The 27,123-nt window shown below is 37.6% G+C and overlaps 2 protein-coding genes across 2 annotated transcripts in view; one reads left to right on the top strand and one right to left on the bottom strand.

Annotated features, from left to right (window-relative positions):
- The window catches only part of LOC144472067 (midasin), a 125,102-nt gene that overhangs the window by 85,444 nt on the left and 12,535 nt on the right, over positions 1–27,123 (bottom strand). The window lies entirely within an intron of this gene.
- LOC144472068 (uncharacterized) lies at positions 657–27,071 on the top strand. Its single transcript, XM_078184764.1, has 7 exons — positions 657–844; positions 2,905–3,157; positions 15,596–15,850; positions 18,859–18,963; positions 19,891–20,073; positions 22,259–22,558; positions 26,813–27,071. The coding sequence occupies exons 1-7, from the start codon at positions 657–659 to the stop codon at positions 26,984–26,986; spliced, it is 1,458 nt and encodes a 485-aa protein (XP_078040890.1). The 3' UTR covers positions 26,987–27,071.

Genomic DNA, 27,123 nt, shown 5'->3' with positions numbered 1-27,123 from the left:
AACTAATAATTCATGAGACAGTAATACTCTGTTATAATCTTATTCCAAATTGACATCAATATCTAACACTTTTAACACTTTTGCTGAAAAAAATTCTAGATGATTGGAATTAAACTATACCAAGTATTACTTTGATCCACTATAATTATATATTAAATTAATTTTACTATTTGAAAAAATATAAAAAAAAATTCTAAAGGACTCGAAAGTAGCTTTAAGAACGCTTAGTTTGATGTGCTATAACTTTCAACCGAATCATCGTTGACGCTTAAAAAAATTTTTCTGGATTGTTCAAACATGTGCAAACAGGCTCACATAGCTGAAAATTACTATGTTTAACAACTTTGTTTTTAAAAATATAACTCTAAAGGACTCGAAAGAAGCTTTAGCAGTTCCTGCATTGCCGTGCCATAACTTTGTACCATATCAACATTGCTACCGGAGAAAAATCCAGCACATATTTCAAACACGACCAAACCAACTCACAAAGTTACAGATTCATATATCAATCAATTGCGGCACAAAAAGTTCTGGAACTTTGATGAAATTTTCCGCTGACGTGTTACTTTTGACAACTCTACCATAAAAAGTTCGATCTTGTACAAAGGGGTGATTAATCATGACTGATGTTTTGTGGCGCAGGTGAATCGTTGGCGATGATAGGGGCCAACTTGAGGTTCGGGATCGGCGCCTCTGGTAACGTGTCGTCGAACGCATCGAAGTCTTTCCAGTGTCACCCGGGCGGCGCCACCGAGGCGACAGTCATATTCAGCCTCGGCGCCCTCGGCATGGGGGCGAACTTTCTTCTCATGGCCCTCATTCTGGCTAAACGACAGTTACGCAGGTAATCTCGACCGAAGATTTACAGAATCGATCCACCCTCCCATGAGTGACCATCGCCGGAAATATTATCTGTACAAACTATACTCGGCGACCTTTCAACCCATTCCCTGATCACGATCTATCGAAACATGCCCATTGTTCCACTAAAATAACACCGAATTTTCACCGGTTTTACTTTAACTGTAGCACAGCTGATTTCTTTCTTTGAATATGAATTATAAAGTATTTTTTAGTATAGATTTATATAAATGATTTACTTAAGCACTGTTTTATTTTAGTATAGTAAAAGCTCGTATTAAAAATTTGCCATTTTTACGGATTTTATTTTGTGTATTTCTTAATACATTTTCTCCTCTTAATTAGGTAAGAATGTATCTCTTTTAGAGAACTTTTCAAAGATCTTTTTCTAAATAATTTATTTAAGTACTGCATTATTTTACTATAGTAAAAGATCATACTGAAAATTTGTCGCTTCCACAAGCTTTATTTTAAGTTATAGCACACTTGAGTATTTGTTTACAATTAATTAGAAATTTTCGAATTTAAAGAATTAACATCCCTAAAAGAATTCGTCATGTATTCATATACGAGTTTTATTTTGAGTATAACCTAGTCGATTTCCATGTCCGAATTAAAGTAGAAATTTTGAACACCTCGAGCAGCTCAAATTTATCGAGATCTCTTTATTGTTCTGTGACAGTCGTTAAAAAAATTACCATCATTGTTAAACGAATGGTTAATATTATCTTAGACACACAGGGTAAGTGCAATTAAAAAGATTTTCCGATTATGAGGTGAGCGATGATAAAATTTAAATAAGAGTGTTCATTTTTCAGTGAGGTGTTCTGCTTTATGGACGATTTCTCAACCCCATTATCCGAAACCACCCCCCATTGTTCTACTATAATAAGAGCTCGTACCAGAAATCACCATTTTTATGAGCTTCCATCTAGCTGTAATAAAATTGATTTTCATCGTCAGACATACTAAAAATGTTCTTCATACAATCGCCAGAAGTGATATCTTCTATTTTATAGATCGCCTGTCAATCCCTTAATCAATCCAAATTAAAATATCGTTAATTTTAGAAGCTTCACTTTAGTAAACTCAATTTTGTGGATCGCTAATACCGAAAACTTTGGTCTATCATAGACACAGGAAATCTAATTATTTCTAAAAGCTCCAATCTATTATAATCATTTAGAAATTTATTTCGGACGTTTTAATCTGTTCTCATCATTTTAAATTGTCTTTCCGTGTGCTTTAATCTATTATAATCACTTTAAAATTCGCTTGGAAGGATTCGATCTGTTCTAATCATTTTTAAATTCGTTCTGACTGGTACAATCTATTGTAATGATCTTAAAAATTCCTCTGACAGGTTCAAACTATTGTAATCATTTATAAAATTCCTTTTGACAGGTTCAATCTATTACAGCAATTTTAAAGTTCGTTTCGGAAGCATCTATTTGCCGTAATCATTTTACAGTCCATTCTGAAAGTTTTACTCCCACCATAATCATTTCAGTTAAAATCACATGATTTTAAAATCAGTGAAACTGCAGTCTTGATCTCTTCGAAATAGTGTTATTCCACTAGTGTTATTTTCACTGTCTGTATTAAGCAGTCATACTTTACTGCCTGTATCAAATAATCTTTCTTTCCTGTCTATACAAAAACGTCTAACTCTACTGTCTATACTAAATAATCTGCACATAAACATTTAACTCTGCCATCTGTACTAAATAATCTTACACTACTGTCTTTCAGAAAAATCTAACTTTCCTATCAGCATTCTTACTCTACTGTCCGTACAAAGCAGTCTTATTCCACTAAGTCCTTAAAATACATTTAATTCGTTAGAACCTTTCCCGATTCAATTGCAAACACTCTTTGCCCATTTAAACCATACCAAAACAATAAAAGTAGTAATTACACATCCGTAGCTTCTACCAATTATCCTAGCTGACGAGTCCTGCTACTGTAGACGCGTTAATCATCAAAGACAGGCCGACCGCCGTCAGATCTAACACGAAGATCCTTTTGCCCCTTGTATCGCAGGTGGTCGCAGGGATTATTGTTCCACCAGGCGATGGTGGATTGCGCTCGTGCCGCCATTTTATTGCCCCTTGGATCGAGCATCCTGAACTGTCAGCCGATGACCAAGTGTTCCCTGGTCGAGACAGCGTTTCTGCTGTTGGTGACAGTCTCCACAGTGAACATGCTGACAACGGTGCTGAACGACAGCCCGATTTTTCCGGAAACCGACGAGGAAGCCGATCTCACGGCGCCGTTGCTCATGGACTCGCCTCAGGCAAGTGATTCCTTCTGTCAGCGAGCCGGCTTCTTTATTTAGATTTCTGTTTTCTGGCGATGTATCGATCTCGCGGGGGACGCCGTAGTCGAGCGTTTCCCCCATGCAAACGCGCGCCAAAGCCGATAAGGAACCGATACCGAGCTTGCGAACAAACGAACGAAGCGTCGGATTTGTTTACCTACGGCGAAACGTCTTTTTTCTCTCGTTTTATGTAGCCGGATTCACTGTAGGCAGCTGACGGCGACCACTTTGGTTCCTGTGTTGGTTTTATTTAAGCGGTTTTATAGGTGTTTAGTTTTATGTTGTTTATTTGAGTTGTGTGTGTATAGTGTCCCTCGACTATGATTTAAACAATTAAATAATTTTGCTGTGGAATGTTATTAATTTTGTTGGTAATTATTACTATCGTTTTCAATTATTTACATATTACTGAAAAATGGATTTCACAAAAATCAACAGGAATCGGTAATGCGAAAGTGAGAAAATAATGGAACGTAGAACTACAATTATGTGAAATAAAGAAATGTTTTTATAATCTTTAAAATTCCCTTAATGACACTGATAAATCTTTATTAGAGTTTCCCGATTTTCCATGGAAAAATACAATTACATGTACATACACGGATATATGGAAATTGTAGAATTGCAGTTTGATCATGTAGAACCATGTCCGATGCCACCATGGACTCCGGTGACGTAAATTTATTGTACTTGTCTGGCCAGTGCTTGATTTATTATCGCTGCGAGAACAATGGCTGATTTATTTTACAAGCGTGACGGTTGGTGGACTTATTGTTCTGCTCTGACTGTTGTTTGATTTATTATACTAGTTGGACAATTATAGAATTCAATCTAGTTGTCTAACATTCGTTGAGATTATTCTATTTGACTGGACAATGCTTGATCTATTCTACTAGCCTGACTTCTATTTGATTTATTCCACTTGTTGTCCTGTTGCTTGATTTATATTACATGTGTGACGATTGTTGCAGTTATCATACGACCGGAATTATTCTGTTGATCTGAACAATCATTTATTTATTCTATGCGTCTCAGAATTGTTCGATTTATTCTAGTTGACTGAGTAATGTTCGACATATTCTACTGGTCTGATCAATGTAAAATATATTCTACTTGTCTGAATAATGGTAGACGTTCTACTTGCCTGAATAATGGTAGGTATTATACTTATCTGAATAATGCTAAACATTCTACTCTGTATAGTGGTAGACATTACTCTTGTCTGACCAATGGTAGACACATTCCACTGATATGATCAATGTTGCGTATATTCTTGTCTGCTCAATGGTAGATATATTCTACTTATCTAGCTACGATTTAAGACATTTCAGTTTGCTTTCTATTTAGTCTGACCATTAATTGAGGTATTTCACTTCACTGTCTATTATTTCAGATATTTCAGTTATCTGATTATTATTTCAAGTATTTCGGTTGTCTGGCTATTGCTGGATTTCTTCCCCCACGCAACCATCATTACATTTATTCTTCTTATTAATATATGACTTGTCTGCTCAATGTCAAATATATTCTACTAACCTGTTCAATTTTTATACATTCGAACGGTCTGACTAGTGTTAATTCTACACCGCTAGTCTGACCAAATCTACTCTTCCGATTTGACAAGTATAATCCATTCCCTTCGACCACCAAATATTTCACTTGTATCACCGGTCTGTCCAATGTTTGACTTATCCCACTGATCTAACCCAAGCCTAACTAGTCTGATCGACGCCTGGTCAAACCTACTTGACAAACAGTCTCAGTACCCTCTGTCCTCCGAATGCTAGAATCATTTGACTTAGCTGATTGTACACAGGCCTCATTTCACGTTTTCGACTAACGCCGGGTCGCTTCACTTTATCATCTCTCTGCAAGAATAGCATCACTCGTCCGACCGAAGCTTGATCTCCTCCACTTAAAGCCTCATACACAGAGCCGCTCTCGCTCATCCAGCCAATCCTCCAGCTCGCTCCGCCTAACACTCTGATCCTTCACTTGCAAATCTCATTCCGCTTATCTTAACAATAAATCAAGAATCGCGCACACACTATTGAAAAATCTTTTGATAAATCAAAAATAATCCTATAATTTACTTTAACGTTATTAAAGTGTTCCTACCGTTTTGTGTTCCATGATAGAAGATTCTTTTAAAAATGGAAACGTTATTGTTTGCTTATTGACTTTTTACGAGAACAATTAGATTGAGTACGTTCTCTAAAGAACTTGTCAACATTATTAAGAAGAAAATAACTAGAAACTTTTAACGAATAAATGCAGTTCGATAACCAATCAATCGATAAGTATCTTCGAACATTTAACAAATAAATAATCATCACGCAAGCGTCGAACATTTATAAAACACAACAACAATTATGTTTGAGCAAATATTTCATTATAAATACATATTATTATATTTTAGCGAATAAATGGTACACAAGAACAATGGAAGACACTAACGTTGATCACTTGTTATACTAAAATGAACCACTTCACCAACGAACATTAACCACACAAATAATCCTGGAAACTTTGGAAAATCGAACGACAGCCTCGCAGTCGAATCGAAGGATCGATACAGGGGAAATCGAATGGCTGGAGACTGCGCCGATCGATAAATGCGGCGGTTTCTCTTATCGGAATAATTGAAAGTTTGATTAATTGGTGTTTGGTTAATCGAACGCGACGGTACGCGACGCGAGGCGCCGTGGCCACCGGCTCGTATAAACGGTATGTCACAATTAATTCCGTTGTGAAAGCGCAGTCATCTCGCCGTGGACAGTTTACACCGCAATCGGCCGCCATGGTGTCCGCCCTAACAATGCATGTGACGGTTCCATTATATCCTCTCCATCCCCGTCATCGCCGCTGCGATCTCCCCCTAAGCCCCTCTCCCTCCCTCTCTCTCTCTCTCGCTCTCCTTCCCGTTTTCACTTCAGTTTCGCGGAGGGAAATTCTTCCATCAAATGCACGTGGCACACACACGGCCACACACGCGCGTGTAATGGCGCCAATTTATACGGTTTCCGGAGCTGGCCGAACCCCTTCGAATTTCAGAAAATACCCTCGGCCAATTTTGCAGCCGCGTACACAGCGGTCGTGACTTCGTTTGCGCGGAATTTCGCGGATTTGGTATTCCGGAGACGATTCCGATTGTCCGACCTCTTGAGTGAAACGATTCTTCGAATTAAAGATTGTTTAATGTTTACTGGAACGTTTGGTTTACATGCGCGTAAACCAAATACTCAGGTATTTATACGAATATTTCATTGTAATGATTGAAATTCTTGACATTTAATTTCAATATTCGATATTTCCTAAAATATTATCTATTAGTATTTAATAAATTATTATCTGGCCCACACAAATATCTGAATCCGATATATTTTTAAGTTCAATATTTAATATTTATTACAATTTTTAGTTTCAATGTTTTAATCCATTTTTATAGTCAATTTATACGATTTGTACTTCTCCAATACTTAATTCTATTAACACGCTGACTGCCACGTCACCCATATTCGGTTGACAGTAAAGTTTTTGATCGAACCGTGTCACCCGCATGTGGGTGACGCTTATTTGACTACTTGCGACGGATATTGGAATGTGTTTGAAAAGATATTTCGCTGAGAAAGTAACAAAACTATTGAACATTAATTAATGTAAACTATATTTATTAATATAAACTTAAATTTATAATAGAATATTCATCGAGTCAATATGGCGTTGTGTTGGTCCACACAGAGCTAAGTTAAACACTACAACAGAAATTTCAACGATTTTGTGATTTTAGTAATTGCATCTTTCTTTATTTTTTTTTATCTCGTTAATTGGATTTCGGTTGAACAATTTCGCACAAAAGTTTCTCCATTGGTCAGCCACAGAAAGCACCACCCGAGTATCGTTAATCACGGAGAATAAATCGAGAGCTGATCAGACAAGTAGAATGAGGTCAGTGTGTCATTAATCTCAATCAAGTAGTATAGGTTGCATATTGATCAGACAAATGTTGCTGTTGAATCAGTAAGATATAATAACTAATAGGAAAATTGAAGAATAATATATATCAGTAATGCTGGAATAATATATCAGCACTGATGGAATAATTTATTAGCAGTTGGAAGAATAATTTATTAGCAGCTGAATAAATAATTCATGAACGGAATAGTTTGTCAGCAATGAATAAATTAGACTAGATCGCACACCGATCAGACAAATCAAATGGAACATGATCAATAACATGATCAATCCTGCACAAACATTATTATACAACGTATCAAATAAAATATTTCACCGACACCGGACGAACAATTTGCTAACGATCAGATTTGCTTAACACATTGCGTACGGGAGACGAGATTTCTCGTCTTTAGCAATTCGAACGTTGTGGCCGAGAAACGGGATATCTCGTTTTCAGGCTTTTTCGACTCAATCGACGATTTAAGGAACTAAATATAGACTTTCTTGTTATGTTACCAGGGTAACGAAGTCTTGCGTATCCCCTTAACAAATGGTTAGCAAAAGAAAATAAATGTCAACTTTTCGAGAGCGCAAAAATGCGCCGTACGCAGCGTGTTAATATACCAAATAATCGAATGAAGAAAGAGATAAGAGATCTAGAATCAGACAAGACCAATTAAACGAAACAATATTCGTCCAATGGACATGACCGATACACATACGCAGAAGTATTTGCGGAAGTAGAACGGGTCAGTCATCAGTCAGACGAGCGAAATCAGGTCAATACGCAACTAAGAAAATCGAATGGATAGAATAGTTGACATACAATGTTAATCAGACACGAATAAACAGCGGAGCAAGACGATTCAAACAAGGCCTGCGTCCGGGAATAGAATCGATGAAATATTAACGGAACAGCTAAAATAAAATGTCAATAGAATCGATAGGGTAGAACGAGTCGTTGCACCAGAGTGTCAGGCGGAGACAAAAGAAATGTAAGCTATACGGGACCGGTGGAGCAGAACGTGCTTCCGCAGAAGGCAACAAACCGAAATGAAGTTCGCTGTGGATTAGTGAAGCAGAAGGGATTGCGCCTGGTAATCGCATAAGTGAAATGAAAGTTTTGTGTAACCGGCGAAGTGGAATGCACGCTTCCACAGATCGGCGTAAGATTAAAGTCGCGTGTGATTAATAATATAGAATGGAAATATCTGTGCCACTCGGGCAAATGAAGTCATGTTACGTATGCTCGATGAAATTGGAGAGGTCCTACAACGTTGCGACAAATGGAATTACATTCGTATCGCGTGAACTGGTCAGACACGAGCAAAAACGAGCCTCGTGCAATATTGTCCTAACATCTTTACAAGTTAATCACGAAATCGATGGAAATTTTGCATGGTATAAAATAAAATATGTCTAAATTAATCGGATAAGTGAACGAAAAACCACATCGTGTAACATAGAATTAGCTTGAATTAAGCGAACAAATGAAATAAGCTTAGTATCGTAGAAAGTAGAATCAGTCTGAATTAATCTGTCAAGTGAGACAACAGTGTGCTAGCGATAAAAGTAAAATTGATGTTGGATATAATCGAAATAAAATGTGTTCGCATCGATCAGACAAATGACACATCGTGTATCTAATAGGATCAGTGACAGTAAAATATGTTTGTACTAATCAAACTTAATGGAAAGCACAAAATTCAATATATTTTAACCGCCTCGTTTGAAAGTATATTTATACTGAATAATTAAGTCCACTTGTATTGAAATTGAGATTTCTATTAAAATAATTCTAAAATATCTTTTGCTATAAAAAAATTTTATTAAAAGAATTTCTATTAAAATAATAACAATTGCGTGACAAACAAAAACGAAGTGACAAACGGACTTAGGTCACTTACAAAATAATCGGCTCATTTAGTAGAAAAAATTTGTATCAATGGAACAAGTGAATCAAAAATGACGACTCGTAAGTAGCAGTGTCTTGTACTAGTCAGACAATCCGAAGAAGCCTAATTACTAGAATATAGACAAAGGTAGTGAAGACGGTACATGCCAACATTGACAGCTAAGTAGAATGGGCCCGCATTAGTCAGGCAAGAGAACCCATCGGATTACACTAATTCCTAACCAGCTGAATGCGGGGCGGAGCACAAGCATTCAAGTAGAACGAACCAGAAGTAATCAGACTAATTACACAAAACCCTTGTATTATCGGTTATAGTAAAACAGATCCGCGTTGATCAGCCAAAGGAAATTAAAGTCGCGTGTTGAGGTAGAACGAGACATCGATAATCGAAGAAAATTGCAGGAAAAAAAACCCACACGGCGAGCAAAATCGAATTGATTCACTTTGGTCAGCCAAGGGAATTTAAAATTGCATGTTGAAGTATCACAAGCAGGACGTGATCAGAGAATAAGAGCCTAAGCTATCGATCCAAGTAAAACAGATCGGCATTAGTCAGCCAGACGATGCGAAGGTCCAAGTAGAACGAATCTGAATAAATCGAGCAAATTCATGGAAAATCCTCTCGGCTCTCCGTCGATGTAAAATAAGTCTGTGACAGTGGGCCGGGCGAAATGAAAATGTCTTGTTGAAGTAGAAAGTGCCAGAAATGATCTGACGAATTTAACAATGACCTGAGCTATCGGTAGGAGTAGGATAGGTCCGCAATTAGTCGGGCCGAACGAAATGAAAATTGCTAGTTGAAGTAGAACGGGCCGGACTGAAACGGACAAAATTGATCAAAAATTCTTGGCCGTTGATCGAAGTAGCCATAAGCACCCATTAGCCGGCCAAATGGAATGAAAATCTCGGGTCATCCAATTTAAGCGAAACGACGAGGGTCGCGCGAGTACCCCGAGAGACAAATAAAATAAACGACGAAGTATTACGAGCCAGCAACTAGTCGGACAATAAAAACACAGACATCGTGTGATAATGAAAATGCGATGAGGTCCTCGAATTTATGAAACACAAGCGTAGCGTGCCGATCTATATCCGGTTGACGAAGTAGAATAAGTTCTTCGATGAATCTCGTAAAAAAGAAGAACGATGGACCTGAGACTATAAATACAGAGCGGGACGAGTCCCCTCTTTTCTTCGAGATCATGGCTCGCATTAATCACTAAAGCGTATTGAATACCGTTTCTTGCTACACAAGCAGAACGAGGTCCGTTCATGGCTCTGTACAAGTAGGATGAGTCCTCGTTTCAGGCGGACAAGCAAAATGAGGTCTGCCCCTCAGGCTATCAAGTGAGATACCGTAGCTCGCTAATCAGACCGACAGGTCTGGCTGAGTAGCATACGACTTTTCCAGTCGAAGTCAGCGAACTATGTTCAATATTATAACCAAACGTTTCTCGAATAATCGCAGGCAATGTTACCGCACTTCCTTATCGGTTGCAACAATTGTATTCTTCATTTATTTCACAACGACAACCAGCTGTAAATGAATCAGGTTATAATTTTGTTCTCATTTATGTTATGTCACAATTATGTTCTCATTTGTTTGTTTAACCGTTATTGAGTTACAAACAAGTGAATTATTCAAGAGCGAAGGAGAATTATTTTATGCAATTTTTCGGTGATTCGCAACAATATACCTTCTACATTATTCAATCGTGGGTATTGTTTCTTATCAATTGCAACAGTGTTTCTTAGTTTAATTAATGTCTGCTTCGTTTAATTGTTACGGTTTAATTGCGAGCAAGTGAATCAAACTGGAAATCAAACACCGTAACAAGTATTTTCTCCACTGTTTATTTAGAGAAATATTTTCTCCAATTTTGACGAATTCTTATGCGTCGTTTGCAATAATTTTTCGTTGTTTCGATGCGATATTTTCGTAGCTGCATATTATTATGAGCAATGTTGCTTCAATTTTGTATATGAAATATTTATCCACATATGATAAACATACATGTTAAATTACTTAACAACTCTAAATTTTATTTATATGTACGTAAAATTTTAACGCAGATAATTTAAGGTCTTTAAGTTTATCTATAAATTTAACGGGGGTGGAAAGTGTGAATAGATTTAATTGATGATTATGATATTATTTTGTAGCGAGCCAGCTACTTGCAAATAAATTTAGAGTGGCACTTACGACTTCCGTTTGCCGGCGAGGACGCGTTTTATATTAAAGCATCGCTCTGAGACGGCGCTTACACTTGTTAAATCGATCCGAAACTTGAGCTCGGCTAAAAGGCCTTTTATGTCACTCAAGTTCTTAATTAAGTTCACCGAGACCCAGGAACCGGCCGCCGAGGATGTGTGCACAAGTGAAAGAATGGCAATCTCAAGAAAGACCGAGGAGGCTACGCTGGCATCTATCAATGTTTCTCGCACGGAAAATGAAGTAATGCTTCTCAGAACTGAACGGGCATCATCATCCCTCACGACAGTTTCATATTAAATTCCAGCTGCATTATTCTTTTCCTTATTACTTCGTATTACAAAATATGCTGGAGACAGAAAATTGAAAGTTGAAAATTGAAAGGATTCGAATATCCTAGATATAGTGCTGCTTCCACTTGTAGCAAAATGGTATCTATTTTTTAAATTAAACCGAGAGAAAATTAAAATTAAAGAAAGTAACGCATATTTGGAAAATGTCTATCCAATTTTTAAATCGCACTTAAATTGCTACTTAGCAAATTTCAAAGTTGTACAATAATTTTGTATTGCGGGCAGCCATAAATAACTTTTAGAAAGCATTTAAATACCATTTCATATAATTTCTTAAATTTTTAAAAGTACCTAAAATGAGAAAAGAACGTTATTTTTGAGTTTGAATAATATGACTAAACAACACTGTAGCAAAAATTACGAGAAAATGTATGCATAATAAAATTTGCAAAAATAGGAAAGCTTTTCCGTCGAATTAAAAATCGAATCAGCTTTATAAATTAACAAACAACGTAAATAACATTGTCGTAATAATTATGCTGAATTTTTAAACAAATTTGCAAGGAAGTTAAATAAAAGTTCTAAGCATCGATTCCGTGATAAATATAACAAATAAAGAATCTGAATTATATTTTCAAGACGAACGAATTGAGAAGATATTGAGAAATGAACATTTTTAAATATGTAATAATTGCAGTATGGACAAAGAGACGGAAGAGATTTAAATTTTTTAAAAATTCCAGAGCCTCGATTGTAAGTGTTTCGGTATACAACGGAAACCCGATTAGGCGAATCGGAGTTATTTTTCGTGCGGTGGCCGCGCGGTGGTTCGACCCAGTGAGACAATCGATCGACTGAATCAACTTGTCGTCCAATTAGCAAGGATAATCGTTCCTTTGTAAATTTTCCTCGTTCCCGAAGTTTCTTCATTATCCCAGATCTGTTCCTTATCCTTCCAATCCTTTGTTCGGTAGGATCTTAAACAAAGTTTCGCTCTGAAACAAATCGCTTCGTCACCGGCCTTTCACGAAACTTTTTCGGGGTAACCCCGCCCACGCTTCCTTATCATTTCCAACTTTTTTCCAAGTTTATAATAACACCTGGATCGGGAATCTTTCTGCGAATTCTCTTAGCCATTGTTTAATAAAATTCACAGTGAGAGCGAAGTTTCGGCCTTTATTCATTTCAACGTTGCCCCGTTATTTCTCGGCATTCCTCGATAAGAAAATTCCCACAGACGGTACACCGTATCCACTTTCTAATGAGTTATCCATCGAAGAGGATGCTCCGTTTGTTTTTCCGAAAAGAATTTCCAAGAACCGTCTTTTTCGAATATCGGCAACGACACATTAAAACAGTGAAAAACGACGTGAAAATTTTTCAATTAAAATCGATTTTGTTACGAATTTAGCAGGGAACGGAAAAAATACCTTCTCTGAACCTAGAAGATTTCTGAGCATTTATAAAGCAGGCGAGTGTTACGGTTTCGAGCAGAATTTCAATCGTCGGGACTCGAAAAAATTGGATAAAGCAGCGGCGCAGGTTTTGCCATTACCCGTCGATCAAGGCCTGGATGATCGAGGATCTGGGCGATTTCCAGGTCGCCCACGATCCGAATACTTGGGTCCCTATTACGTGACAGGACGCGTGAAATCACCGTGAACAGATGGCGACCGTGGCCGGTGACCGAAATCTCGAGCGACGATTTCCGCGGCGCAGGTTGCCCGCCGCGACGGGCGGCACAAAGGCGGGATCGCGGCGGCGAAGATCGTCGGAAAATTAGGTTTATGATACGTCAATCGCTATCAAAGGGAAGCTGGGGAACGGAGGGCGCCGGAGATGCACGTGGTCAGCAGAAACACGACGAGCAAAATGCGCCGTCTAGTGCCTCGTTCCTCGGTCAATTACGCGATCAATACCGCCGCCATCTTGCACCGTTTCCTTCGAACTGCAATCCCGGTCCTTTGATGCGCCGCTTTTTGAAGCAGCGCGCCGCTGCAACAGCCCCGGCCAGGTGCGACGCGATCCCGCAACTCGCTATTATCGTTTGAACATTTTCACTGGACATTTTTACCCGTTCGTTCGATATTGTGTCTTGCGGTCTCGTTCAATCTGTTTACCATGCACACAGCGTTGCGACGACATTGTAACTGACTGTACAATGTTGCGATAACGTTGTAGACATCGTCAAGATTCCAATGAAATTATAATTTCTATGGGACGTGCTAATAAAGTTACAACTTGCTTCCAACGTTGATGTGCAACTGCAACTTGTGTACAATGTTGCAATAGAATTGCAACGGGACCTCTACATTGTGTTAAATTGGTTTTGCGAGTCACGTTGCTACGTAATCACAACTTTCCCACAACGTTGACATAAAAAGTACAATTTTCATGTAACGTTACAATGAAATTGCAACTTGTATTCATGGTTGCAACCAAATTGCATTTTACATGTAACGTTAGAACAAAATTGCAACATTAATACAACGTTGAAATGAAAGTGCTGATTGTATACGATAATGCAATGACATTAAAATTTCTGTTCAACGTTGAGACAAAATTGCAACTTGCCTACAATGTCCCGATGAAATTGCTGGCTGCATTCGAAGTTGCGACAAAATTATAACGCGCCCATAACGTCGCCGCAAAATTACAACCCGCATGCAACGTTACGATATCATTGCAATTTGCATATAACGTTGCCATAAAATTAAAACTTGCATTCAAAGTTGCGGTAAAATTACAACTTGCGTATAACGTTTGAATAAAACTGCAGGTTGCATAACATAATGTTTCAATGAAATCGCCGTTGACTTTGCAAAAAGATTACAACATTCATACAACGTTGAAATAAAATTGCAACTTGTATATAATATTACAATGGTTGCAATTGTCTGGTATAGAATCGTAATTTGCGCACAATATTGCAGTGAAATTACTGCCTGCGTACAACATTGTAGAGTAATTGCAGCTCTCCGCGCCTTTTTAATGAAACTGTTACTTGTTCATGGCAGACGTCAATCTTTTTTACATCGCAATTCAATAGCAGCGAAACTGCAATTTCCATATAAACTTGTTAAGAGTTTTTTAGCACAGAATTTTCGCCTTTCGCGATTTACGACAATGGAAAACAAAGACGTTAAAATTTTACAGCTTTGAAAATTTTATAGTGAAATAACAGTGAAACTAAAATTTTTTATTCATTGCTGTCTTTAAATTAATATTATAAATTGACATTGTTGATCGATATAATTTAAATTGATATTGATATCGAGGACCGTGTCGTAATGAAAGCCACTCGAAGTATCAATAAATACACCCTTGTAATTTGTGCAACACAAAAATCAGAGCCAGTCAATTTCCCCAAATTGCTGTCGCAAATACTCAATAATAAAATGAATAATAAATGGAGTCACCGTGATTTATTCATAACTGTAATCAAAGTGACATTTGCGGAGGATCGTACAACAGCGAAAGTCCCTCGAAGTCGGAATAAGGGCAATAATTGTCGTAATAAAATAAATAAAAAAGTGAATAATAAAATGAATAACGAAATCAATAGCAAAACGTACCAAAATTAATAAAACAATGAATAATAAAATGAACAATAGACTATTTAATGAAATAAATAATAAATGGATCTATCACAATATATTTGTTCCACCATTAATTTATTTAAAACATAATGATAGTGTCATAAATTTTGCTAACATAATCACACAATGATAAGATGCCTAATAAAGTATATAATAAAACGATTAACGAAATGAATGTTCCGAATGATCATAAAATGAAATATAAAATTACCAAGAAAATCGATAATAAATAGGTTGCGCAGAGCAGGTTTATCGAGTGCTTTTCGTTGCACGGTATAGTCTTCGATAACGTGAATTCAAGCTCCCTTGAAATCCGGAAGGTCGATCCCGGCGATCTAGCGTAAAATAATTCGTTAAAACGAGGCGGTGGGCTAATTAGCCAACCAGCTAATTGCGATGGCATGGCGGTGTGGTTGAGCTCTGTGTAATGATTTTCAGTGCGTGCTATTCGGGACGTTCATGATCTGGTTCGCGAGCATCACGATAAACCTTGGTCCGACGTTTTTGAGCGGTGCATTGGCAGCGAACACCGAGACGGGGCACAATGCGCCGAGTTGCCCCCTGGTGCACGGCCCATTCCGGCATTACATACTGAACGCCCTGTGGATCGCTATCAACATCATCTGCGTCGCCCTCACGCTGATCCATCTCAGGAAGCTGCACAAAGATCTCACCAAGGCGAACGTCGAAGCGGTACGTCAGCCAAGCCCTTCCCTCTCACACTGATCTTTTCTCTGCAGCCTCGGGTGGCAGCTCGTGGTGCAACTGCAGCGAGCGACTTCGGGCTGATTTAAGGGGAAACCTGGGTGATGGATCTTTTTCGGTTTGCTCTGAATTATTTTCTGAAAATGATTGTGAGACGTAGTACCCCCCTCTCGTTGATCGAATTTATCCTAGTCTCCGTAGTTAATACGTTCTAGTGGGTTCTTGGTTTTGGAATTTTTGCACTTATGCGATCTTTTAGCTGTGCTCAACTATTGAGCGTTCTCTTTCTTGCATTTTCGCAATGTTGCGTTTGGCAACCCTTTTACTATTCAATTGCAGTTTTTGGTTTAATAAGTTGCGCGTTTCTCATCTATTTCTTTACCACGTCCCCATGCACTTTTGCGATGTCTCGATTACATTCTGATACAATTGTCGATACTCCAATTTCAATTACACTTTAACAATTTTTAATTTTATAATTCTTTTATAATATTTAATTGTAGTCTCCTAATTGTACTTTATTATGTTTTCTATTTTCTAAATGCACTGTCCTAATTTCCAAGTAATATTCTATACTAATGTAATAATTAGCCACTTTTAATTATACTTTTTTCTCATTATACTTTTAAAACTTCTGAATTTACTAACTGCATCGTTCTAATTTTTCAATATATTCCATTAGCTTAGCAATTTTCTAATTGCACTGTCTTGATCCTCCAATTTTCTACCTAGTTTTCAATCTTCTAATTGTAACATTCCAATTCTCCAATTATATTCTATAATCTTCTCAATTTTCTCATTGCACTGTCTAATTGTAATCCAGCAATATTCTATAAACTTTACAATTTTCTAATTGCACCGGCTCAATTATCCAGTCATGTTGCATTATCTTATCAGTTTTCGAATTGCATTTTCATAATTTTGTAAATACATATTCGCAACTTTTCGATTTTTCAGATGAATTTTCCTAATTTTCCTAATTATATTTGATTGTCTTTTCAATCTTTTACTTGCAGTTTCCCGATTGTTTAATTATACATGAGTAGCTTAGACATTTTTTCAATTAGATTTCAATCATCTTTTTCGAGTATTCGAACTACGCTCACGTAATTTTCTAGTTATATTTTAATAACTTTTCAATTTCTAAATTGCATTTTGCCATTCTGTAAACTTTCTAATCAGAGCCTAATATTCTTCCGAATTTTCTAATTCGATTCCTCAATTCTCTTCCTTCTAATTTAATTTCTTGTGTAATTTCACATTTTTCATTTCATTACCTTTTAAATTCTCATGATCTCCAAATTTGTTCATTGCATCTTCGTCATTTTCTAGTTACATATAATCTATTCTGTAGTCTTCCAATTACATTTTCCAAATTATTACATCTGATAAAGTCTTGTAATTTTCTAATTATATTTTCAAAATTAGTCTGTTATTTTCTACTTACATTTTCCAATCATCTAGTTACATGTTAATAATTTTTCGCTTTTCTAATTACACTCCTCTAATATTCTAATCATACTGCTCGAATTCTGAATTATACTTTCCTAGACATCTGTATATTTTCCAATCTTTCAAAGTAAATTTATCTAATTTTGCATAACTAAACTTCTGAAATATAAAACATCAATATACTCTAATTAGATATTACCATTTTTTCCAATTACATCTTACCAATGCTCCAAATACAATCGTTCTAATTATCTAATTTCGTCCTTCTAATTTGACAACAATATCATTTTCTAGCGTCTAACCTCTGTTGCTTTATCTTGCTAATATTCCAATTAAATAAAATCGAACTTATCTAAATACTTCAACAATATTTTCTCAATTTTCGTACACTGTTTCTTATACTTGCATAATTCTGTGATTCTATCCTTTGACTTCATTTCGCTCACGTTGCCCTAATTTCTCAAAAATACGTTTTCTGCTTTACAGTTGTACCATGAACTACATCCCAGCCTGTAATTAACGTTCCATCAACTGGTGTATACGATTATCCAGCGATTCCTATCGAAGATCAATTCACTCATTGGCCACTGACAAAAACAATTGTTCTATTAGTCGACAGAATAGAAAGTCTTGCATAGGATAAGACAACCGAGCGTTCCAATATTTTCTGATTAAGCCGCGCCGATATCTCTCACGCGTGACAGAACAAAAACAAATGTTTCCCGGCATTTATCTGACAAAACGGATCTACAAACGTCACAGGAGGACGACACTCGCGTCCAATATGAAATTCTATTGCGTTCATATTTTATTTGCTCATATTTGCCGAATGAAACATGACTTCCACTGATCCCCTGTCACTAACTTTTCATTTGATTTATCGGACACTTTCAATGAAACCATAACGTCGGTGAAACTTGCCTGAAAATGTTCCACTTCCGTCCAACTTTTCAACAACAAAGTTGCATACGAAGTTGCAATGAAATTACAGTTTCCATGCATCATAGCAACGAAATTATGAACTTGACTGCAACGTTCCGATGAATTATGCGATCCGCATTGAATTTTACACATAGAATCAAATTTAGACACAATGTTGCAATTACTATTTTCGTTCGTGTATTACGTTGCAAATAAAATTACAATCGGTTAACAACTTTAATTGTGCGAACACTTCACGTCGCAGTAGTGACAGAATGTTCAAATAATATAAAATCACATCTACGTAAAATGATCTGTCACATTCATTATTGTCTTTAAAAAAAATTGTTAGCATTCGATTCTGATATTACTATAATTGTTCTGTAATTCGATTCGAAAAATGAACTTGTTCCACCGGTGACAACATTGTAATTGGAAATTTCTCCAAAAATTGAAACCACTGTCTAACATTTGGCTGCAAAATATACGGACAGAAAAATCATACAGAAAAATCTGGTACACTCGGTGCTATACGAAAAGAAATATGTCACAGAAATGGCAAAAATATGGTCAAACAGTTCTGAAAACAATTTTCTGTTTAACACGAATGATTTCTGTGTCAGGTTAAAGTAGCACTGCTAACGATTCTCGTGAATACGACGGGCAATCAGCAAACAAACGCGGTTCCTGAAAATTCGGCCGCATCCGCAAACGGTGGCACGCCCAAGGTAACGATCAAACCTATCAAAAAATCATTTCCGCCCTGTATATACCAGCTGATGAAATACCGGGTGTCTCAAAACTAGCGTCGGACCTCCCACCAACCTTCTGAAACGTCGCCGGAAAAAAAGAAAAGAATTCTCCGCCACGAAAAATCCGAACAAGCAACGTCTACTAATTCTTTCTTAAATAACTACAATTCAACAAGTTATTCGTGAAATAACAATTGTTAAATGAACACTGTATAATACCGTGGAAACGCCCAGTCACTTTAAACAAAATTTTCTGTCATAAAATTGCAGTGAAAACTGTTCCTAGAAATTTTCATTCAGCATTATCAATCACTATCGTACATTTTTCTAAACAAATTTGCAATTTGGCTAATTTCAAATCGTTACCTCTGGGCAAAAACGAGAAAGTAGTGTTAAGCATCCTTTTTTGGAACAATTCTCATGAATTCTATGTCACATTATTCTATAAAAGAACTGAGTAACTGTTTACATCAAATTCTTTCAGCCTGCGAACAGATAACGAACGATCTTTGTTTAAACGAATATTCGTTCCTTTTATTTCACGGATTTGATTTAATAGTTGCTTATTATTACGAAATTATCATTAATTCATTTACTATTTATATATCGATGGAAAATTGACATAAAATCGATGAACTAATTTCTAATAAATTCCATAATATTTCGTGTAAATTTCACACAAACTCTAATGAATTCAAAACGATGCTCAGTATTCATAGCTGCGATTCTGCTGCTCGCGAGCATAATCGAAAGTTCTGAATCATTCGAGGCGGTCTGGGTTAAGTAGACTGGCGAAATTGAATCACGGCAAAAGGTTAAGCCCGAATTTTCACGGGAAGTGTTTGACGCGCCCGGTTACTATGTTCTGTCGTCCCGGCCCGGTAAAAAGGAGTTTCACTTCAGAGAAGCGGAGCGGCGGAAGAGCACCGCAAAATGAGGAACTACTTGAAGAGGATGGAGCGCGAGGGTGTGCAGAGGGTGAAGATGTTTCTGGTGATAACGGCAGCCTACGGTATCTTCTGGGGACCACTGTTCTTTGTCACCCTGGTGGATCATCCTGTCATCGGGAATCCGACCAGCTACGAGGTAAACGAAAAGCGAAGTCGACCGATGTGCCGCGAGGAAAATCATTTTTCAGGCCTCCGGACCTTCGTGCAAACAGTTTGACAATTCTTTCGATCTCTGCAATATCCTAAATTACAATCATTCAATGTTGCCGTAAGTACAAAAAAATTCGTAGCCTAGCAACAAATATCGTCAGTTTTATTCTAATGAAAAAGGCCCCGTGTCAAGATTATGAATTTCGGCAGAAATGTGAGAACTGTTCCCGTCGAATGTTTTTTTAACTTTGCTAGTTTCAAATTAAACCTTGAAGTATCCACTTTCAAACAGAGCTATAGCGATTTCACTGAAAATAATAAAATCGAGAAAAGCGCGCCGATGATTTTAACTGAGACTAGACTAAGACGATTCCAGAAGGAAACTTTGTAACAATGTTTCTATCCCGTTAACATTTTTGCTCCTTATTAGCCTCAAATTACATCTTGAAGGGTCCACTTTAAGAGAGTGGTCGTTACCGTCGCAAAAAAACTCCCAAAATGGTGCTGAAACACAATAAACTTCCGACTGCTGAACCAGAGAGAACTGTCTCTTAAAGAAATAACGTGAAGAAAACTCGACGAATTCATTAGCGCATCCTCCGCCATCCTTCTGTCTTCCTTTCGTGCGCATATGTGTCAGTTTTTTGGAGGATTCCCGCTGGTCGCAGGAAGAGCGTTGACCCATTTAGGAAACCGTGTGGCCGCGCCAGTTTACACTCTCCACCGACTGTCTGCCAACGACTTCGTAATCGCACTGGCACGCCGCATAGATTATCCCGAGCCATATCTCCCTTGGCAGAGAGTTTTCCGTTTTTGTTTGCCCGAGCCTCGAATTTTTTGGTCAGCCACCGCGTTTCTGCTCTCCTCGATTAGAAGCTCGATTTGGGTCTCGGGCGGAGAGCCGCGCACTGTGGCATTTCACATCAAAGCATCTTTTCCACGCAGCAGAGTCAGTCAAAGGCCTGTTAACCCTCGTATCTTCCAACCCTCCTCGCCGGAAATTCACCCGTTTCCTTCTCCGTACTGTGCGAACGTTATCTTCTCTTCAAAATGTGCCGCTGATGGAACGTAATCTGTTGGTTTCGAACGAAGTGACCCCGAAGATCCCGTTTATCGCAGCAATTTATTTAATCAAAGGAAAATTGGATAGCCACGATGATACCGAGTGCCCTACTCCCTTTCGAAGTTCCCATATTTTCCACATCCTAATCGAATTTAGCATGCTGAGTATACAGTGTAGAACCTCTGCTACTCCGAATTGTTTATTGTTGCAGAAAAAACGTATTCTGCGTTAATTGCGAGAACCAAACGATCAAAGGCACATTAAGTTCTTTATTAATTCTATTTATTAAATATCTATTATAGTATATTATTATAATATAAATATCTTTTAAAAATCTAATATAACTCACATTTATATCAAATATCTACCATAATTCAAATTTATGATTTGACTACTAATCTTTTCCACTAGAATAAAATTGACGATGTTTATCGCGAAATTTGTGAATTTTAAATACTTATCGGACCATTGAATAATTGCAATTTAAAATAGCGCAAAGATTGAAAGAATTTTCAAATGCTAATGCCAAATTTTTTATCTATTAACGCATCAAGTAACGAATATCAACACCAAAAGCTTCCAGGGTAGAAAAGCTATTTAATTAATCAAACGAAAACTGGAAAGTTAAAATCTACTTAAAAGATATTAAATAAAAATTACTATTTATCAAATTATTAAATAAAAGATATTAAAGTCATTTTAAAAATATTAGTAAGAAAATCCTGGTAATAGTAAATAAAAAAGAATTTCGAAATCTAGATAAGAATTCGTTTAACACTGGACGAACAAAAATTATTGAACAAAGTGCGGACGACTTTTTATTAAATTCCTATTTTGCAAAATCGATATAGACAATCCTAAGGATGCATACTAGATTCGCTGTTAGAAAACGCAAAACCCAACAAAATTTCCCACTTCTACACCGTACAGATCCCGAGATATCTTAAAGAAAGTATAAGGGTAGTTTCAACCCCCGAAAAGTCGTCGATCTTCGAACCCGCACGGCTCCGTGCAGAAAAATCGCAGTGCAATGATCTTGTGCTCGTTTCGAAGGTGAAAGGTCCTACTTTCGATCCTCGCGTAAGCGGTGTAATTGTTAAAATTCCAGGTGACACTACATATCGCGTACATCCACGCCTGCGTGAACCCGGTGCTGTTTCTGTGCCTGCACCGAGGCCTGCGCCAGGGCCTGTCCGAGTTCTTCTGCGGCTGTTGCGACAGCATCGTCAGTTGGATTCTAGGCCCGAGCATCCCCGTGGACACGGTGCAACCACCCCGATACCAAGAACCCATCGAAGCCGTGCCCTCGCCCCCGGAGCCGCCCCTGGTGCAGCCCAACAGCTGCCCGGACCTCACGGACGTCGCCCTCCTAAAACCGCCCCTACCGCCGACGGGCAAACATTTACTGGTATTCATAGACACTGCTCACGGGACACTACTATTTCTGACTTTCAATTTCCTCTCTCGCTCTCCCTCTGTTAGCGATGGGCTCAAGTTCAATGTACAATGGCGTAAATCATTATAGACATAAAATATCGGACAAATTTTTAGTGATATTCAGATGGAAACTTAACTAAACGTCATATGTGTATATTTTTATTATTTTTAATATACTAATACGCAAATATGGTTTGTTAAAATTTTGTTAAGTTACTTTGAGTGTGTAGTTACTCAAATTACATAATATATAACGTTTTCAAAATATATAACATATAAATTGATAATTATTGGTTCTAAGTACTTTAGCGAAATCTTAGCAAAACATATTTGTATATTACTATTATTTCTAATATAGTAGTATACAAATATGTCTGTTAAGATTTTGTCAAGTGACTTTGAGCCTTCAATTATTCAAACTATATAATACATAACATATTCAAAGTATATAATATACAATTGGGTAATTATTGATTCAAAGTAACTTAACAAAATCTTGACATCATATTTCTATATTACTATATCGGAAATAGCAGAGAACAGAAATATAAGAATGTGACATTTCGTTAAATTTAAATATCACCAAAAATGTAAAGAATCTTATTGGAGCGAATTCTTATTCGAATAAATTTTTATCTAGACAAATACGATTCGATATCTGGGGTTGAATACAATTTTATTCGTTCGTATCTTATCCGAATAAAATTTTATCCAACTGTGGCCTAAGTTCGACTCCACCTGAAAATATTTCATCCCTTTCTCGAAGTGCTGACGAAACGTTCGAAACCAGCCAGCTAAATTCGTACCTTTAACACACTAGATCCCATCTCTATTCTCTCTCTCTCTCTCTCTCTCTCTCTTTCTCTTTCTCTTTCTCTTTCTCTTTCTCTCCCTGTCTCTCGAATATTCGTCTCTCTTTCTACACCCGGGAAAACTTTCACCTTTCACCCGGATTCATCCCCTGTCCGTCGCATGCGCCACACCGCTTCTCTTTTCTTCGCGCGAGCTCTATCTGCGACGCGACGCGACGTTGTTGCTTCGCCGCCCGATTCAGCCTTTTTCCCGGCAGCTTTCGGCAGAGTTTACCGTAGATCGTTCGCTCTTTGACCTTTCGAGGTCGCCGGGCCGCCGAGTACGATTGTAGACCGTGTTTGCGGCAAAAGGAAATTGTTGGGGGAGACGGTGCGGCACGGGGTGTCTTTCTCGGTATAGTGATCGTTAGGGTTTTTAGGGGTGGTGTGATGGTTCTGGGGTTCGGAGCAAGGGTAGTTGCCTGACGGAGACTGTTTTTCTGGTAGCATTTGGTTTGGGGAGCACTGAAAATGCTCTGGAAAGCTGTCGAAGTCAGACGAAAACTACGAAAAAAGTATAAAATCATCTCGGTCGAAGAAATAACTATATTGTGTCTCGATATTCTCCTAAATATTAATGTAATGTAATTCATTTTAGCAGCTAGTAGTGTCTCTAATATTGAAATGATTCCTTTTAGCAGCTAATAGTACACCGTGTATTAAAATAATTGAGTTTAGCAACTGATAGTATACTTGAGTCTTAAAATAATTCATTCCAGCAGCTGCTAATGTCTTGGATATTAAAATTATTAATTACAGCAGCAAACAGTGTCCCCCAACATTAAAACAATTCATTTTAGCAGCTAGTTATACACTTCAATTAAAATTATTCATTGCAATATTAAAATTATTCATTGCACCAGTTGATGATATAGTATTAAAATAATTCATTCCATCAGTCGATAGTGTCTCAAAAATGAAAACAATTCAATCCAGCAGCTAAAAGTACCACGAACCATTAAACCGATTCGTCGTAGCATCTAATAGTACGCTCGAGCATAAAAATAACTAACCTACGCTAAAAATGACGATTGGATCGCACCAAACTCTGCCTAAATCACCAAAATGAACGATGCATCCAGAGCTCCGTTTCCCATGGAATAATTTCAAGAACCATCGGCCCCAAAATCGGCCAGAAAATTCAACGGGCAGCGACCGACCGCGGCAGAGCGCAAAAATTAGGCCACTCCGGCCATTTCCACGGCGAACAAAGCCAATCATTTCGAAAAGTTCGGCAAACAGGACTGATCGACGACAGCCGAGTGCCGGCCACTGAAATATGTAAACACCCGGCAATTGACACCGGGAACGAGCGACACCGTCCCGGAATCCCGAAACTGGCCAAACACGCCGCCTGATTCGTGTAAATAGACCTCTTTATAGGTCCGGCGCGGATTGTTCCCCGGTTGCCATGCCCAGTCCTCCGACAGGCTGCTCGAAAAATCAACGCCCAGAAAAATCGAAGACATTGTTTCACGGCCTGCAACCCCCGCGATGCAACGGAACCGTGGCAGAACAATGAAACGAACGTCTCCGTCCGAGATTGTTCTTACCGGTTTTCAATGCGAGCCCCGAGTTTTCTCGTCGGAATTGCCGCGGACAGTGTCGCTCTTCGATGCAGCAGTAATTCGGAAAAATTGCGGGAGCCTGTCTCTCTCTCTCTCTGGCATGTCGAATCCCGCTTTTGTTTTCTTAGCGAGTCGTTAACTACGGTTTCGCCGGTGGTTCTCGTAGTTTCAACCAGAGTTGCGCAGCAATTGTAATTGAGAGACTCGAGGGAATGCAATTACAAGGTTATTCGATTACGTTTTAATTCGATCGCGTCGCGACTCGTAATTCGGATCTACATTCAAATTATAAATTTATTCGTAGCTGCGATAAAGCACAATTAACGAAACACGAAGTAATTGAAATACATTGGACACGAATTGCGATGCAATTGTTTCACACTAATTACCAATTACGATGTAATTGTATCGCATTGATTACGAATGACAATTTAATTGAATCGCATTAATTACTAATTACGATGTAATTGAACTGCTTACGTCATGGATTATGTTACCTTTGAATTGAAAAGAATAAATCAATATCTAAAAATACAGATAAATAATACAATATAGACACGCAAAAGTGTATCTCATTTCTCCAAAATCCATTGATGTAATTCGAAGAACTGTTTATTTTATTTACAATTGCATTTCAATCGCATAATACTTCAGTGGCATTGCATTCGGATTGCACTCCTGATTGAAACAATTAGCACTTGAATTACTTGAAACGTTCGAATTGTGTAACTGAATTACATGGTAGTTGAATTACTTATGTAAATGAAATACAAAATGAATAAATTGTGAAATTAAATTACAACGTAATTCGATTAGCTTGACTCTGGTTTTAATGAGCGTATCTCGTGCCACGTGGTTTCGTGCATTTCGGTCGGGAAAAAGTTGTGTGAACAGTGCGGACATTGTTTGTGGAATGCTGCAGTAGAATGCTTGGTGAATGAATTCATTGCATGAACTTGGTTGCCTTGCGAGTAGCTTTTTGAGCAGCATTGATATTTTTTGGCGGTCACTTTAGGGTGGAGAATTAGGACTTGCAAATTAGATTTGGTAATTACGTCTGGAAATTGAGGATAAACGTGTGAAAATTAGTTCTCTTGTTCCAATTTACTGTTGAATTTTATTCCTTAATATAGTATTTATTTATATACAATAAATGTTCAATTTATTTCTGTCATAAATAAGTTTTGTTTTGGCATTATATCGTGTTGATAGTAGAGCACATTTATTTTGTAAAGTCACGGGGTTGTAAATTAGGGTAGAATGTAGAGAAACTCCTTTTTCTATCTTCAGTATGAAAATTCACGGGTTTTACTTGCATAATGTTGAATTTCTTCATGAAAATATTATTAATTTAGTAATGTAGCATTTATCTCTTAGTTCTATTAATTTTTCTGATAATGCATCGTTCTGACAGCGAAGAAAATTCAGATTACTTTAGCAAAGAAAATGTAGAGTAATTCCATTATTGTCTTCGCTATGAAAATTTACAGATTTTACTGCGTAGTATTGGTTTTTCTTTTACGAGTATTCTATTTATTTCCCAATTGTATTATTTTGACTGACCAGGCATCGTTTCGACAAGGAAATGAATTTGGAAGAATTAGGTAGGAGAATTAGGACGATGTGCGTAGTAATTGCGGAATGCCGCCTGCGTTTGCATGGAAACGTTTCAGAGAACTTTCAAACCGAACGAACGCATGCGACTAAACTCAACAGCTGTGTGTCACAAATAAAAGGTGTCCGTTCTCACGATTTCTGTTTAAGATTAACTAGTCGTAATTAATCGCGGAATTATAAAACGTGCAGGACGACGCCATGATCATACCGCCGGATCCATGGACGCTGGTTACAAGATCGAAAGGTACATCGACCGCATACGAGTCGGACAGTAGTAGAAGATCGAGCATTTTGTTACCACCGTTGTTAAATCACTCGAAAGTAAATGTCAGCCCAACTAGCAGCGATTCTCCTAGCGAATAAACTCTCCGTTTAGAAATCGTTACCATCCCCCATAATCAGGTTTTCCTTTTTCTGATCGAACAACGGGGGAAATTCTGACGAATTTTAGACCACCGACATCAACGATGTTGATGGCCACCATATTACTTCGCTGGCAA

This window comes from Augochlora pura, chromosome 7 (genome assembly GCF_028453695.1).
Source record: "Augochlora pura isolate Apur16 chromosome 7, APUR_v2.2.1, whole genome shotgun sequence".
NCBI classification, from domain to species: domain Eukaryota; kingdom Metazoa; phylum Arthropoda; class Insecta; order Hymenoptera; family Halictidae; genus Augochlora; species Augochlora pura.
This window is presented reverse-complemented; position numbering and strand designations above follow the sequence as displayed.